General features: G+C 41.6%; 2 protein-coding genes across 2 annotated transcripts; one reads left to right on the plus strand and one right to left on the minus strand.

Annotated features, from left to right (window-relative positions):
• Positions 1-480: 480 nt before the first annotated feature.
• On the plus strand, positions 481-11215 carry LOC133995094 (uncharacterized protein KIAA2026). The gene is made up of 10 exons (XM_062434381.1): positions 481-929; positions 1452-2172; positions 2954-3154; positions 3289-4904; positions 5091-5152; positions 5336-5425; positions 5543-5658; positions 5887-6092; positions 6312-8366; positions 8695-11215. The coding sequence occupies exons 2-10, from the start codon at positions 1463-1465 to the stop codon at positions 10485-10487; spliced, it is 6849 nt and encodes a 2282-aa protein (XP_062290365.1). The 5' UTR covers positions 481-929; positions 1452-1462; the 3' UTR covers positions 10488-11215.
• Positions 11216-11490: 275 nt separating this feature from the next.
• Positions 11491-13037, minus strand: mlana (melan-A). The gene is made up of 4 exons (XM_062434382.1): positions 12949-13037; positions 12608-12704; positions 12263-12370; positions 11491-11559 (listed from the first exon to the last, which is right to left on the minus strand). Exons 1-4 carry the CDS (start codon positions 13035-13037, stop codon positions 11491-11493), a joined length of 363 nt encoding a protein of 120 aa, XP_062290366.1.
• Between the last annotated feature and the right edge of the window lie 2813 nt (positions 13038-15850).

The raw sequence follows: 15850 nt of genomic DNA on the forward strand, positions 1-15850 counted from the left end.
TCTATTAATGTATGTGAGGATGTTCATATATCGTACACTGGTGACTAGCGACATCTAGTGGTAAGAAGTGAGAAATGCGTGTTGTTCAAGTTTCCACTCAGTTTTTTTCTGTCACTCACTGGAAGGCACTTTTAGTTTTGGTTAGTTATGAATGAGTATTTTAATTTAACATTGCAATGCTTTCGACTCTTTGTTGTGCACAGCAGCTTCATCGACAGTGTGCGATTATTTACAGCTGTCTCACTCAGTCAGTCCAATGGTTTGACATATAATCACCATTAAATTATCAACACGGTATAAAGTGATAAAGTGAGCGTTTTTTTCCCAGCATTGACTACAAAAACCTAAATAACAATTCGACATGAGACATGAGACCCGCAGGCGACGTCAGGCTGCGCACATTTGCATCAGGCGCACGCACGCACGCACGCAGGGTGGAAGTGAAGTGGACGGCTCGCTGTTCGTCATGCAAGCCAGAATAGTGCGTTAGTGTCTTTCTGTAAACCCTACAAGCTTCCCAAGATATTTGACACATACCGCAAATGTGTCTCTGACGTTAACCTAGCAGTGTGTAGGTGTCACAGAGTCGCTGTCAACTTGTAAACCTAGCGGGTTAGCCGGATGGCTAATGAAAATGAACTGTTATGCATTGTCGGACAATCAGTTAGTGTTACTCCGGCTAATGCTCCTTTTAGCCATCTTGCTGCCACTGACATCACTCCGTGCGCTGACGACATGACATGTCTGCATAACTTTTTACTAATGGACATTTAATTACTATAAAATCTCACTATGGACAGCGAACGCAGCAATTGCAGGCCCCAGATTGGAGACAATAGCAAGCTAACCCAGCTAGCAAGCTGTCGTCGTTGCTGAGCTTGCTAAGGCTGTCCTGCCTGTATGTCTGGAGCCGCATTGAAAACGTCGAGGTATGTTGTTTCACCAACCAAGCTCTGCCTGTGCTCAGTTTGTTTTGGTCAAAATGTTGCACGTGATAAGGGAGTACACCGTAGATTGAATATCTGAGCAGGATGAACAAACTTGGTGTACTTTTTGTTGTTTAAACTACTGTTAGCTAGCTGGCTAAATGCTAACTTCTGGCTAGCTAGAAATTGATCCAGGGAAACGAAAAGTTTGAAAGATCCGGCAGGTAGATAATTAGAGTCTAGCTGCTGGTGTTTTTGACACAATCACATGAGGAAAACATTCCGGGGTTTAATCTTATCAGCACTTGTCATGTTAGGAATTTAAAATTGTCCGCAAACCTAACCTTGCGATCTTAGATATGTCACGTATGATGATCTCGCTGCTGTGAGATTGTTTGACACTATAAATGTTTAGTAAGTACTGATTATTTGTCTTGGTGTAGTTTTCCTTCACTATAAAACTAGGCTGGAGTGCTGTTTGCAACATCAAAGTTCACTGTAGGTGACACCTGTTACCCCCTTCAGGTGCCTGCACCATGGATCAGGAGGATAACACAGACCAAATCACAGCAGCTTGTAGCCAACAGATGTTCTGCAACCAAGACCCAGAGTCAGCACCTCAGCAGTCCAGCCCCAGCTCCAACATAATGTCTTCAGATTCCAGATGGGCGAGCAGCAGCACTGAAGACATCGACCTAGTCATAACTGAGGATGGGTTCAGTAATGGTTGCGAAGCTGAGACTATGGTAGCATTACACTGTCCTGGTGACAGCAGTGATGCAGCTGTTGAAGGTGACCACCTGTCAATGAGCAATGATGGTATGTCAGAGTTTTCTAACAGTGACTTGTCACTGCCTGAGGTCTGCATCTCTACCAACAGCAATAGCTACGAGGAGAATATGAACTATGAGATCCAGCAAGCTTATAAGATATTCACTGGCTTTCTCTTGGACAAGTACAAAGGGGTCACCAGCCCATTTCTTCAACCCATTGGCCACCAGGAGGCCCAACATGGTATTGGAGGGGTCCGGGGTCGGGGTCAGTCACAGCTCAAGCAGTCGATGTGCTTGCGGAGGATGCAAGAAAGGTTTATCAGCCAGGAGTATGAGACCATAACTGAGTTTGTTGCAGACTTCAGGCTGATGTTGGAGAACTGCTATCGCTACCATGGGGTGGACCACTGGGTCTCCAAACAGGCTCAAAAGCTGGAAATCATGCTGGAGCAGAAGCTCACATTGCTCTCTAGGTGAGAAGAAATCGATTAGCTAACACATGTTCAAAACCTGAATATTAAAAAAAAAAAATTAACTGAATATTTGCTGATTACTACTAAAATTGTAAATTAGATTTGTTCTGTTTATTTTTGACAAAACAAATAAATCAATTTGAAGACGTTAATTTTGGGCTTTGGGAAAAATGGTGAAATGAAATTAACTTTTTTGTGACACCCTATTGGCCAAATGATGATTACTAATTCCAATTAATCAGCAGTTTCATCAATTAAAATAATTATTAGTTGCAGCCCTAATTAATAGGAGAATGTTAATTAAACTTATGATCCCATAATCACCCTTGATTGTATTTAATAATGTACATTTATTCTGTTACATGTTTTAAAACAACCACAACTACATTTTTATGCATTTTGAACAATAGTCTGGCTGTTGAATTTAGTGCTAAAATTAATCCAATAGTTGATGAGCAGAAATCAATTATTAATCTGAGTAATTTTTCAAGCAAAAATGTCAAATATTTGCTTGTTGCAGCTTCTCTAAAGTGATGATGTTCTGTTTTTCCTCAGATTTATCTCACTGTTAAATTACTATCTTTGGTTTAGGCACATTGGACAAAACAACAAATGGATTGATTGACACAATAATGAGCAGATTAATCAATATTGAAAATAATAGTTAATTTCAACCTTAGTGAGATTACATCAGTAGTGTAGAGATATTGTTTATTTTCTACAATGTTGACAGCTTCAATAAAAATAATAATAGTTTTTTTCTCTCAATCTGTCAAACTAGGACACTTAGAGAGAAGACGACTTTGGCAGTGACTTCTAAAGGACGTTTTGGTGCAGAGGAAGAACGAGGTTCAGGGGGAACCTCCACAAGGAGGAGATTGGCACCTCGTAGCTTGGCTACCATCACTGTTGGTGGTCATGAGTCTATTATGGTCCAGACCCTACGCCAGGAAGAGCAACAGAGGGTCAAGGAGGAGAAGAGGTGAGAGAATCTTTTAAAGAGAAGATTAAAAGTTGCTGTTGTAATATTTTACAAAATAAAAGCTCACAAGAAATTAATTTTGATTAAAAAACAGCGTGGAAAGTAAACTAGTCTATGTTTTCTGACCCTTTCAGGCAACGTGAGCTTGAGAAAAAAGAAGCAGAAGAAATGTCAGCCAAGGAGGTGGAAGAATGGGAGCAGAGCTTGCTGTCAGAGGCTTCCCCGCACACTGTGGACACCCTGTGGGAACTCCCTGCTATAGGGCACTTCCTCTGCCTGGCTCAGACTGCCCTCAACCTTCCTGAGATTGTATTTTTTGAACTGGAGCGCTGTTTGCTAATGCCCCGCTGCAGCCATCTCCTCTCTAAAATCATGTCTTCCCTACTGTCCCCATCACAGAGGCGGGCCACTCTGAACCGCCGGCCTGCCCTGCCTTACCGTCGCTGGGAGTCAGAGCTCAGGCAGCGGGTCATGGGCTGGTATCGAGCTGTTGGTGGCGCCCGCGATCAGCCAGCTCGGGCTGAACAGCTGGGACTCTGCCACCAGTTTTTCAGCACCATGGGGGAGGTGAGTCCTTTGGAGGAAAAACCCTTTCACTTGCTGCCCTTCTATCAGCGAGTGTGGCTTCTGAAAGGGCTGTGTGATCATACATATGAGACACAGAAGGATGTGCAGGTTGCTGTACTGGCGCAGCCCATCCATGAATGTAGGGAGTCTATTTTGGGCTATGACAGCAAGGAGAATGCCTATATACATTTCCCACATTTCTGCGGAGCAGACCTAAGGATCTACTGCCAGAGCCCCAGCACACCCCCAGCTTTTCCTTTCCCTTCTATATGGGTCAAAAAGGTTGAAATAGAGCCAGGGACAGAGGGTGAAGAGTCGGATGTAATGAAGGAGGAGGGGGATAAAAGGGACATGGGATCTTGTGCAGGCTCCATAGACACAGGAGAGTCTGATGGTTTTGGGAAGGGGAAAGCACAGACATTTGGATTTTTAAAAAGGGAAAATGGGAATGGTGAGGAAGATGAAGAAATGTTTAAATCGCGGTCACTGAAGAAGGAAGAGGGTTCTGAATCAGGTTCCTCTGATAAAGACTCCTGTGAGGACTCTGAATTGGACTTAAAAATTCCCAATAACTCCTTGTTACTTTCACACACAAGTCCTACTGGAGGAAGTAGTGTGAAAACTAATTTGAAGGAAGAGACTGTTGCGTTTGAGCATCAATCCAAGAGACCTGCAGTAAAACGAGGGCAGCATTTCTCATTGGGCTCAGTGCGCACCATTAAAGCAGAGACACAGGATCCCTGTCTGAGTGTGGGGGAGCACAGCTACACAGGCAGGTCCCCTGCTCGCTCTGTGAATCAGGCCTCCCCTACCAAAGCAGTGGGGAGTCACAGTCAGGGACACCAAAGGTCTTTCTGTTTGGACTGTTGTATAAACAAAACTAGTGATGTTAAATCTGAGCAGTACGGCTGCTGCTGTGGCACATCAGGGCTGGCATCACAGTTGTCTTCTGAAAGCACTCAAAACTCAAGTGAAGAGAGGGTGGCTGACAGAATCTGGGCAAAAAAAAAAAAGCGAAAGAAAAAGCGAGGGAAGGAACAGCTGCCGGGGGTGAAAGGAGATCACGGGCAGCTGCAGCACGTGGACAGGATGAGCCTGTCCCCAGCTGAGGCCGCCAAGTCTGCAGTGCGGAGAGTTAACACAACGATCAAGAGAAAAGACAAGAAGAAAAAACATAAAGCAGGTGAGAAAAAGCTGTGATGATGTAAGTGTCAGTGGTTTCTTTTGGAACTGCATCTAGCACATAGTAAATGTGCATTCATACCCACAATGCAACATGGGATACTTTCTGAATTTGTAATGTTCTTCAGGGTTTTTATTCAATAATCATTTGTTGGTTACATTGGTATAATTGTTATATTGTTGACAGGAAAAAAGCTTGAATCTTCAAAGAAAATTAAAGATGAACCTCCAGTTGAGCCATCATTTAAGGTACTCACATTTGTGCCAAAATGTACACTTTTATGTCTTTACCAGTGTACTTTTTTAATTAATTTGTTAATTGATTTAGTAATAGGTTTCTCTAATTGTCTTGATATAAGCCTCAGCATTCTTCTGTCCTGTCTCTTTCATCATTCTGATTTTCTTACTTGATATATTATTTCCACTGTGTAGTTGGTATGCACCAGTCTTGAACAGTTGCGTGAGCTGATCAGTAAAACAGAAGATGAGCTTGATGACCTGGAGAGCACCAAAAAGAGACTGGTAGGTGACGATCACTATTCACATGTTCCAGAGAGGAATACATTGTGCTCACACATTGTCTTAGATTTGAATGTTGGTGATTTAACTAAAGTTTCCTGGGTTTGTTTGAATTGACAGGGTCGGTGGTATTATAGGAGAGAAGCAGTGAAAGACCTCCACAGCACTCTAATCAGACTACTGAATGAGCTTTCACCCTGGGAACCCAAACTTGTTAAGGCCTACCAAAGGAACAGGTATAACTCATTAACATTAAAGGATTGGTTGGGTCAAACCTTTATTAATATTATATTTCGTATCAAATCAAAACGTTGTGCTTATAATTTTACATAGTATATAATATATTGGACAGCTAACCCGAACAAAGTAGAATTATCCAACTTTGATTTAACAGCTCTCATATTAGATCATTTTTTCTGTGCTGGGAATTAAATCCCTGCTTCTTATGTCTCCATTTTTATCAGGCTTCGTTTGAAGAAGGAATTTCATGATTTCAAGAAGAATCCAGAGTACAATAACTTTGTCCGTGAGGAGTGTATGTCGTCATCATCATCAGATGATGATGAAGAGAGAGGTTTAGGGAAGGAAGCGTGTTCACTGTCGGATCATTATAGAAGATCAGAAGAAGAAGACCTGGAACATGTAGTTCCCAGAGGTCTTTGGACTGGAGGTAATGTAATTAAACTAGAATTTTAAATGTAATGTAATATAAGGAATAAGCTTGAAACGTTTTTTTCCTGCCTCTAAATTCTGCAACTAAATACCACAGTCCTGCACTAATTTGAATAGTCTAAAGTAATTGAAATGAATGTTACAACACATCTGTTGGACTGTATAGATTAGTGATTGACCTGTGCATCTCTAATAGATATTTCTAATTTGTTCTCAGCAAGCACCAGGCAGTTTGTGGCTGAGTCTGCTGGAGAGAGAACGGTGACTTGTATAACTCCCAACCACCTAAGACACCCTCTGACCAGCACAGAGAAAGGCATCAGTCTACTGCCAAGAGTTCAGGCTGGCAGCAGTAACATTACTTCTACCCCTGACTCTGGATCACAGTCTAGCTCAGAAATTATCCCATCAAATCAATCCAGGGATTCAGACTCGGCATGGACAGCAAAGGTGTCGGCCCAGACTTCATTGTCACACAAACTCCCCATTCTTCACCCCACCACTGGACTACCTAAGGGCTACACGCCCATTCCCACCCTGCTGGCTAAGAGTGTGGGAAACAAAGTGACCTTAATGAAACGGCCTGTTGATTTTCCAGCAGTCAACAATGTAGATGGACAGAGCAAAGGGTCTCCAGTCTCCCTGACTACCGCAAAACTTTCAGAAGCACAAAGTTCTCCATCCAGTTCCCAGCAGAACTTACAACAACTGCAGGTACAAGGACTTCAACAGACACAAGTACTTAGACAGCCAGGAATGGCCACAGTGACGGCAGCTCTTTCTAAATCACCACAGGCCAAACCAACCCAGACTGTACCAAAAAGTCCTGTCCAAGTGGTCTACAAGGTCCCTGAAGGGCTGGGTCACCTTGTAAGGAAAGACAACAGCAGCCCAGTCAAGATCTCTGTTCATCCTGTCCTGGACCAGAACACTGGGGAGAAGATCATGCAGCAAGTAGTGATTCTGCCTTCTAAACTTCTGATTCACAACAACGAAGAAAAGGTCTCTTCTTTACATCAACAACAATCTAAGGGCATTCAGGTCCCAGTTTCTAAAGTGACCAGCCCCTTATGTATGTCTACCAATGTGCCTGGGTTCACTATTCCTGAAAACAGAATCCCTGTTCAGCAAGTGGCTCCACTAAAAGATCCCAGGACAGTGAGGACCCCTTCTCCTACTGTTTCCCCTCGATTGCAGCATGGCACTCTAAACACACCAGGGTTCAAGGGGACACAATTCTGTAGTCCCGAAGCAAGCACACCACAGGGTGGTATGCCAAACCCCTCATCCATCACAACTCCTCCCAGTGCAGTTTCTACTGAGCCTGTTAAGTCTGCAGACCCTAAACAGGAGCTTAAGACTGTGTGTATTCGTGACCATCACCAGTCCATCCTTGTAACAACTAGAGGAGGCAACACAGGCATTGTCAAAGTCCAGACATCCTCAGACCAGAGTGCCCTTGGTTGTTTGCCCACCAGTCCAGTTATCACCATCTCACCTCAATTTAAAGCCTTTCTTGTATCCAAGTCGTCATCAACCTCTCCTTCTGCTCCTTCTCACACTTCCCCTTGTACCATCCCAGCAGTGACAAGTATCTCAGTAGCCCAGCCTCATAAGCAGGTTTGTTCAGTATTAAAGTCTCCTTCCACTGTTACAACTCCAATTGTCACTGCCCTTACTGGTGGCATTCCTGTTCCAGGGCCAGGAAACCAGACTTCAGGAACAACTGTTGCCTTAAATCAAGGCTCCAACACTTCATCTGGTTCTAAGTTTGCAACAAAGATTAGCCAGCTTGCACCGACAGCAGCTGCTGGTTCTCATTTTCAAGCTTCAGTAGTAAAAAACACTGTTGTTGTCCCATCACTGAGTAGTTCTAGTGTTCCTCAAGTTCTCCCACAATCTGAGTTCATCTGCAAGCCTGGGGTGAAACGGGCCAGCAGCACAGATGAGAGATCCCAGGTTACTAAATATATTCTGGTTACCCCCTCTTCTTCCTCTGCCTCAAATGTAGCTGTATCAAAAGACACACTTTCCTCCACAAAATCACTTCCTAGTTCAAGAGTCATGTTCATCAGCCAGCCCACAGCAACATCATCCACCACCTTCGTTGGAAGTATTCCAAAGCAAGCAATAGCGACAGGGGCTGGCGGACAGCTACTGACCACCTCATTATCAAGTGAAACTCCGCTGATGGGATTAAACCAAGGACATCCTGTTGGTGGTATCAACTCAGAAGCATTGTCCAAAGTCAATAACATCACCTTGCCCACAGGTGGGTTTGTTTGGTGTGATGATTTACTGGAATGCTTATATATGACCTGTTTTGTGTTTGATTCAGTAGGGCACTATGTGTACATGTAGACTTTATCCTAAAGTGAAAGAAATGCAGAGCTTTGTTTTATATTATATCACAGTACTCAAGGTTTGATATGAAAGTAAATTCATAAATATGTTAGCATTAACACATCAAGCTATAAATAATTAGTTAAGGCCTGTGTCAACCTGAAGGTACCTAAATACACCCACATAATCTATGTTGATCAGTTGAATAACTGATGTCATGCAAAAATAAATATCTCAATCTTGTGTCTTGTCTCCAGGGCTTCAAATCCAGTTGTCAGGAAAGACAACAACCATTGGACAGACCATTGGTGCCCTCTCACGTTCCCCTTCTAAAAGTACACCAGTGTCTGTCCCAGCAGCCGCCACCACACGACTGGTCCCGGTCACAAGTTTAAATACAATCTGTCCTACCCAGCTTACTTCCCACACTTCTCTGACCAGCAACTCTCAGCTACAGGGTATCCCTTCTTTTACTATGATCTCCCAACCAGGCTTTTCCACATCCACTGCTGCCACACCTGCAGGAAACATGAACAAGAAGGATCTTGGTCTGCCCACAGGTATACTCTCCAGCAACTCTTCTGCTCAGGTAACCACTACTGTGCAGAGTAGCCCAACCCAAATGTCCACAACCAACCTTGTTCGTCAGCCCCCAAATATCCAAACCAGCATTGGCGAGGAAACAACTTCCATCTCATCTTCCTCTCACTTTCCTCTCAATAAAACCCAAACACAAATCTCCTCGGCAGCAACCATCAGTACCCCATTCACCACCTCTGCGACTGGCACGATTCAGCAGAGGATACTCATTAACACCTCTACACCCCTTGCTGCTGGTACACAGATCCTCCTTAACAATACTCGCTTTGTAGTCCCTCCCCGGGGTTTAGGTCCAGGTAACCATGTTCTCATCATCTCTAGCCCTACACCACAACAAGTGCCTAGCGCCAGTGCTACTAGCATTGGAGCAGCAGTACCTCCCCAAGGGGCAAGCTCTGTCACTGTAGCTCCTCGAGCACCAGTTTTACCCCAGTCCCCAGCCAGGCTGCCTGGTGTGCCAGCCATAAGTTCTCCTTTTGTAGCATGCACACCTGCTGTTGGTCCGTCATTGCTAGCAAACACTCCCAATGTCATGCCAGTTCAACTACCAGGAACACCTGGTAAGTGGTCCCCAGTGGTAACCAGTGCCTCTGGTCTTGGCTCAGCGCTGGCGCCAATCAGGTTAGCTGCTGGTGCACCCAGGCGAGCTGAATGTTCATCCACTTTTTCACCTGAAGTAGCCCCCTTTCTGCCCAGATTGTCAGCAACTCTAGCATCTTTGCCTGTTTTACCCAGCCCATCAGCCCTTTCCTCAACCCCAGCCCCTGTGATAGCGAGCACACCACATTTGCATTCTCTTCCTGCTCAGCAAGAGGTTTCAGTGACAACCCTGGGTCCAGGCATACAGCCCCAGCAGACAGCAGTTCGAATTGCAGCACCCTCCACTGCTCCTTCACAGTTTTTGACAAATATGGGCCTTGGATTCACAACAGTCAAAAAACAAGCAGTCATGCAATCTGTGTTTGCTGGCACACGGACACAAGTATTGCCAACAGTGGCTGTCCCTCCAATTGTAAGCACAGTGTCAAGGATGCAGACGCTGCCCATTGCTACAGTACCACCAATCGGAAGCACTGTCAGCAGCTTTGAAACCGCACCTGTGGTGACCACAACTCCATGCTGCAACACTGTAATAATAACTCCAGCTCAACCAATCACATCACTGAAGACAAACAACACCATCCACCAACCCGTCGTTCTGACCAATCAAGCACTGGGAAAACACTCTCTGCAGACCTCAGCTTTAGGTATGCATACCAATGTAGCATCCAAGCTACTCATTAGTCCTGATGGTGCTGTTTTGAGCACAGTTCAGTGCCAGGTCAATCCCGCAGAGTTGACCGCCTGCCCCAAACCACTGGCTGCACTGGTAGTTTCACCCAACAGTTCCACTGGAGCACTACACACACATGATTCCTCTTTACAGCCTTCCCAGGCAGATACAAAGTGAAACCAATGAACTGAGACCATGAGACAGCTACGTGAGGACTGAGACACTTCTCAGCTGCTTGTTTTGGCAGGGCTCATATTCATCACTTGTAGTACTCTTGGGGTTGTTAAAGAACTGTTTTCCAGCTGAAGTTTAACTCAACCTAAATTTAAGATACAGTAGGTCATACCCTCTGGTTAGACGATCTTATAAGTAAGCTGTGTGCTCAAACAGACTGGAAATGTATACTGTGATGATTGTTTTCTAAATTGAAAACTATTGAGGATGCCCTCAGATGAATGTTGTAGACTCAAGACTTTTTAAAATTTTATTTCATGGCCAGTATTGACAACTGTTATAAAAATCAGTAGCGTGAGAGGGTAGAAAAAATGGATTTCAACTCAAGTTTTTGTAATACTTTTCAATGCTACTAGATACTGCTTCAAGTGGTAACTATTGGGATACTATTCATTGGTACACCTTGCTTTACTTAACTGTCTGTTTGAACAGTACAACTGTTATCACCTTTTTTTTTCAACTAGTAACAGTTTGAAAACTACATCTTACTTTTTAGAAATATAAATAAACTAATAGAATAATTTGTACTACATGTTTGAGCCCATATAAAATGTTTTGAAGTCGCATTTATTTATTTTTACCATATAGATTTTTCAAAAATATTTACTAGGTACATTTTCATTGAACAAATGTGGACGTTACTGCACGAAAATAAACAATGCAACTGTCCCCAACAATGTGTTTGAGCTGCTTTCTTGTACACAGATGCCTTGTGAAATCATTTTTATTGTTTATTGAAACAACCTATGTACATTGTGTTCATGCAAGTGAATACTTTTACAAAGAGAGACACACTACTTTCACCTATTTGTATACTTAGCTATGAAGTATTAGGGACCATATTGACAGTGGCAGATGATTATATATAATCAGACAACAGATGAGGATTGTCGTCATCCAGTATTTTCCTTTCTTCTTCAGATCGTCTGTCCTTTATAGAAGCCCTTTAGGGGGAATAGGGAGGAGGCAGCGGCCCTGAAGAGATCTTTTCATAGGCTGGAGGAGCATTAGGAACCTGGTGGAGGGTAGGACAAACATCCAGATGTAAACAGCTGAAAGTGGATTAAGAATTCCCACACACTGACTAATACGACAATACAAGTTGCATCATAGCCGGAAACTTGAATCACTTGACTAGAATTGATATTTTAAGCTCTGTGGGTTAAACAGTCTTGGTCTGTGTGCCGATGGGGAAAACAATAGGTCGAGCATGGTTGAAAGGTTCTTTTCTCTGAACCCTGGTAATTGCTACATAAGAAAAGGATGTTTTAAAAGACATTGTGCTTTTGTAACTTCATGTCATATGATGAGGGTGCTGATATGCATCTAAATCCCTCACTTTTCCCGCTCACAGGGAGACATACCTCCCTTGGGAATGAAATGGTTTTAATACCTTCCCCCCCAGTCTGGTGACATAATAATCTCTCCTTCAGGAATCCATTGCATCAGCTTCACATGCTTAACACTGTGTTCAGAGCCCTGAGGCTTTGTACTAAACAAGTACCCTCTGTCATGGACTTTGGGTTTAGACAGTTTGAGTCTGTCCACAAGCTGGTCATGATACATGATTTATGTTGAAAGAAAAGAATTGTACATCATATCTGTCTAATTTGTTATTATCAGTCTCTTTCCTGACATTAAAACAATTTGACTCTGGGACAGGGTAGATACGGAAAACCAAAAAAAAGTCAGTCATTAGGTAACTTCCTGTCCCTCACCGCTGGTCGGAAGCTGCCAAAGTCAGTGAGAGCCATCTTGTTATCTGCTGAAGGTCCAGCCTCTGAGTACTGGCCTCCTGTGTGACCTGATGACCCAGACCTGGGGCTCTGCAGGGGAGACAAAGACAAGCAAGAAATGAGGACAGAGTGAGTTACTGTGGCCAAAAAAGAGAAAGGAAAACTGAGTGAAAAGAAGAAGTACAAGAAGAAACATAGATTTTTCAAAGATGTTGTAAATCAGACGAAGACAGTTTTTTATTTTAAATTTCACATGAACCAGAAACATGCTTTTATTAGTTAGATTGCTTATCTATTGCAACATTAAAAAGGAAAGGACTGTCTCACCCTGATTATTTTGTAACCACTCCTTTTTTTGAAATACCAGCAGCCCAGGATGAGGAGAGCTGCCAGGATGACCACCAGCAGAGCTATGCCCACTGCCCTGTGATACACGGCACAATTCACTTAAAAGTAACAATCACTGAGCAATACAGTTAAATAAATCATAAATTCAAGATGCATGACCATATTTCACCACTTGCAAGCAATAGTTTATGACTTTATGTTCTGGTATTCATCACAATATTGTATTATATAGATTCATAAGACTTATGTCAGAAGCTTTACGTACTATTCCCTTTTTTTTTTTACATTCCTGAATTTAAAATAAAAATAAATACACATACTCCTCAGCTCTGACATATCCCCTCCTGCCGCTGGCGAAATAGATGTTAAAGTCTCCACGAGGCATCCCGTCGGTACGATTACAACGCATCAAGCTGAAAATAAGCAGAAAATCACTTCATGATCCGTGCAAGTAAAATGCAATAACATAGTAAACTGTTTCTTTATTTCAGTGTTTTCTTTTAATGGATGAAATCATATCCCACAGCCTATATGAATGAATTCTAGTAATGAACACTAAAGGCTCTAAATAGGCGTTTGTCAAGAACAACACTAAACATTATTCCCATAAAAAGGAGGCATACAAGGTATCAGCAACTAAATGCAAGCCATTAGAGACATTTAAACACTGTTTCCTTTTTGTTAGGATTTGTTATGTTAAAGCTGTTTTTTTTCTTTTAAAAAAAATAAAAACTTTTTTTCCCATCCCACATCCCAGGCTGAAAATAGTGCATCTTTTAATGTAACATTTTGCTCAATTGCTCAGCTCTTACTGCTGAACTACACAGGTTAAATATATATATAGAAGTAGTGGTTGCTACATCTACCACATAATAACCTTAACCCTATAACTTTTATCCAAACCATAAGTGATGTTCTTGTAATTGCTGGGTATGAATATGCTTACTCAAATAAAGTCAAATTAAATGGTATTCGATGCTTTATGAATCACTGCCCTCATGCTTGTCCTTTTGTTTTTCAATCCAGTCTTAGTACTTGATATTGAAGTAAACTATGGGTCTCTCACCCGTGCTCCAGTGGCATTAATGAATGATAGTCTATTATAACTGGCTGACAAATGCTAAAAAGCAAATAGGCAAATTAAAATACATATTTCTTTATTTATCTTTTTTTGCCAAATCAGTCGGAACACTATCAATACATTCATCAATTATCTTAATCCTAATTTGTGACAGCATCACCTGTTGCTATAGCAACATGCATGGAAAACCTTCTGCAGCATAACATATTTTTCTTGTTCGATAAGAAAGAAAAAATGGGAATTTGGAGTTCAGCTTACAATAATGTCGATTAAAAGTAGCCTAAATCTTTTAAAAAAATACAAAATATTCTCTTTATAATAAAAGGCTACACTCTGCAAGGGGAAAAAAAGACAAACAGACCATAATCTTACCAAATTGGATAATTAGATTGCAGACAGTTCCTCTGGTTGGGATGGCTTGTCAAAAAGTGTGAGTCCTCGGAGCTCTGTTATTTCACTCCTCAAATATCTTTGCCTCGGAGTGCCGGAGAACAGAGAGGGGCAGCAAAACCCTCATGACCGTCACGGGTTAGAGGCTCATGGTTAAACCTATTGAAGCAGAGTAATTACCGTGAAACCCTGCGGTCCTGAACGCAACATTATTATCCACTCGTGAAACTACAGCCAAGATCAGCTGCTAACTTTTTGAAATGTGTGTGTGTGTGTGTGTGTGTGTGTGTGTGTGTGTGTGTGTGTGTGTGTGTGTGTGTGTGTGTATGTGTGTGTGTGTGTGTGTGTGTGTGTGTGTGTGTGTGTGTGGCATTGTTTTTTCCACCAATATCCTGATCCAAGTGCCAAAAGTTAACGTAAAGGCCCAATGACACCGATTAATAAAAGTTTGGCGCGTGCATTATGCCCCAAGTACCTTATGGCCTACTACCTGTATAATTGGCTGTATAATAATAAAGAGAAAATAGCATTTGGTCATATAAGCTCATGATCAAGTATTGCAGTATTGATCAAAGTTGTTATAATCCTGATTTATTTCCTATAATAGGCTATATATTTTACCAATCAGACAGTATTATGGGGGATTATGTGTAATATGTGTAACCTATACATTAGCTATACCTACACATTAAATAAAAATGACTGGAAAACAGTGTCACCACATTTAGAAGTAAGTATTTTTTTTATTGTTTGTTGTTATGCTGCAGTATAAACATAAAGCTTATTTAAAAATGACATGAAATCCTCCAAACAATGAGATTTTTGACAAAAAATCATCAGTAATGTGGATAAAAAATAACAAAGTGGGTAAAGGCAAATAATAGAATAGCTAGAAAAATCAGGAAATTACATCAATTTATTGCAAAACCATACACCATATTTGTGATATCCAAAATCTAAGACGATATCAAGTCTCATATCACTAAATCAATATAATATCTATATATTACCTAACCCTAATATACAGTATACTGGGTCTTGTTTTTCGTTTGATTTAATTATTTTGCCTCTGTACCTAAAATGTTGTGTTACATAGATATTTTACTTGAATAATTAAAATGGAAATGTCTGAAAAGGGTAAGACGAGGATGCTATAGAATACAGGAAAGAAGGCAAGAGAGTAAAAGTTTGCTTTTATCTGCAAAAACTTTTATTATTTCTCCACAAGAGGGAGACTAAAACCTGCTTATAACATTTGGTGTCTCTCAAACTCACATTATTGAATTCATTTGAATGGACTTATACTTTATGAATATTTTAATAGATATATGTACACGAGTACACTCAAGCTCAATAATGATCCTCTTGGAAAATTTCGGAGCACGTGAGAAAGAGGACAGAGCCTTTGCAGGTGAGTGGGAATAAGTGGGACGTTTTTTTGTTTTTTTGTGGGGACGCAGCTGATTGGCTAATTGTACATGTGTTTGTTGTGATGTCAAGCCTACATCATCCCTCAGTTAAAAAGACAAAACAGATTTTTTTTAAAAAGTGAATGACACCTGATCAGAAAAAAACCCTTTAATTAATAATAACAGTTAATGACTATAGATTCCGCCTAGTTAGTTAATGAGTTAATGGAAAGATTGAAGTTCTGCTGGTTACACCTCCAAAAACCCAGATGTAAACATCACAGACCCGCATGCCACGTATATCTAGTGTCATTTACTGGATTTATTCATTTCCGTGTATAA

Source organism: Scomber scombrus, chromosome 15 (genome assembly GCF_963691925.1).
Source record: "Scomber scombrus chromosome 15, fScoSco1.1, whole genome shotgun sequence".
In the NCBI taxonomy this organism is placed as follows: Eukaryota; Metazoa; Chordata; class Actinopteri; order Scombriformes; family Scombridae; genus Scomber; species Scomber scombrus.

Bases quoted from the DNA above. Each gene is read 5' to 3' on its own strand.
- LOC133995094 (XM_062434381.1), top strand. From the start codon at position 1,463: ATGGATCAGGAGGATAACACAGACCAAATCACAGCAGCTTGTAGCCAA. The intron at 5,426-5,542 runs GTAGGTGACGAT...TTGAATTGACAG, and splicing joins AGAGCACCAAAAAGAGACTG to GGTCGGTGGTATTATAGGAG. The intron at 5,659-5,886 runs GTATAACTCATT...CATTTTTATCAG, and splicing joins AAGGCCTACCAAAGGAACAG to GCTTCGTTTGAAGAAGGAAT.
- mlana (XM_062434382.1), bottom strand. From the start codon at position 13,037: ATGCGTTGTAATCGTACCGACGGGATGCCTCGTGGAGACTTTAACATC. The intron at 12,705-12,948 runs GTATGTGTATTT...CGTGTATCACAG, and splicing joins GGATATGTCAGAGCTGAGGA to GGCAGTGGGCATAGCTCTGC. The intron at 12,371-12,607 runs GTGAGACAGTCC...TCTCCCCTGCAG, and splicing joins GTGGTTACAAAATAATCAGG to AGCCCCAGGTCTGGGTCATC.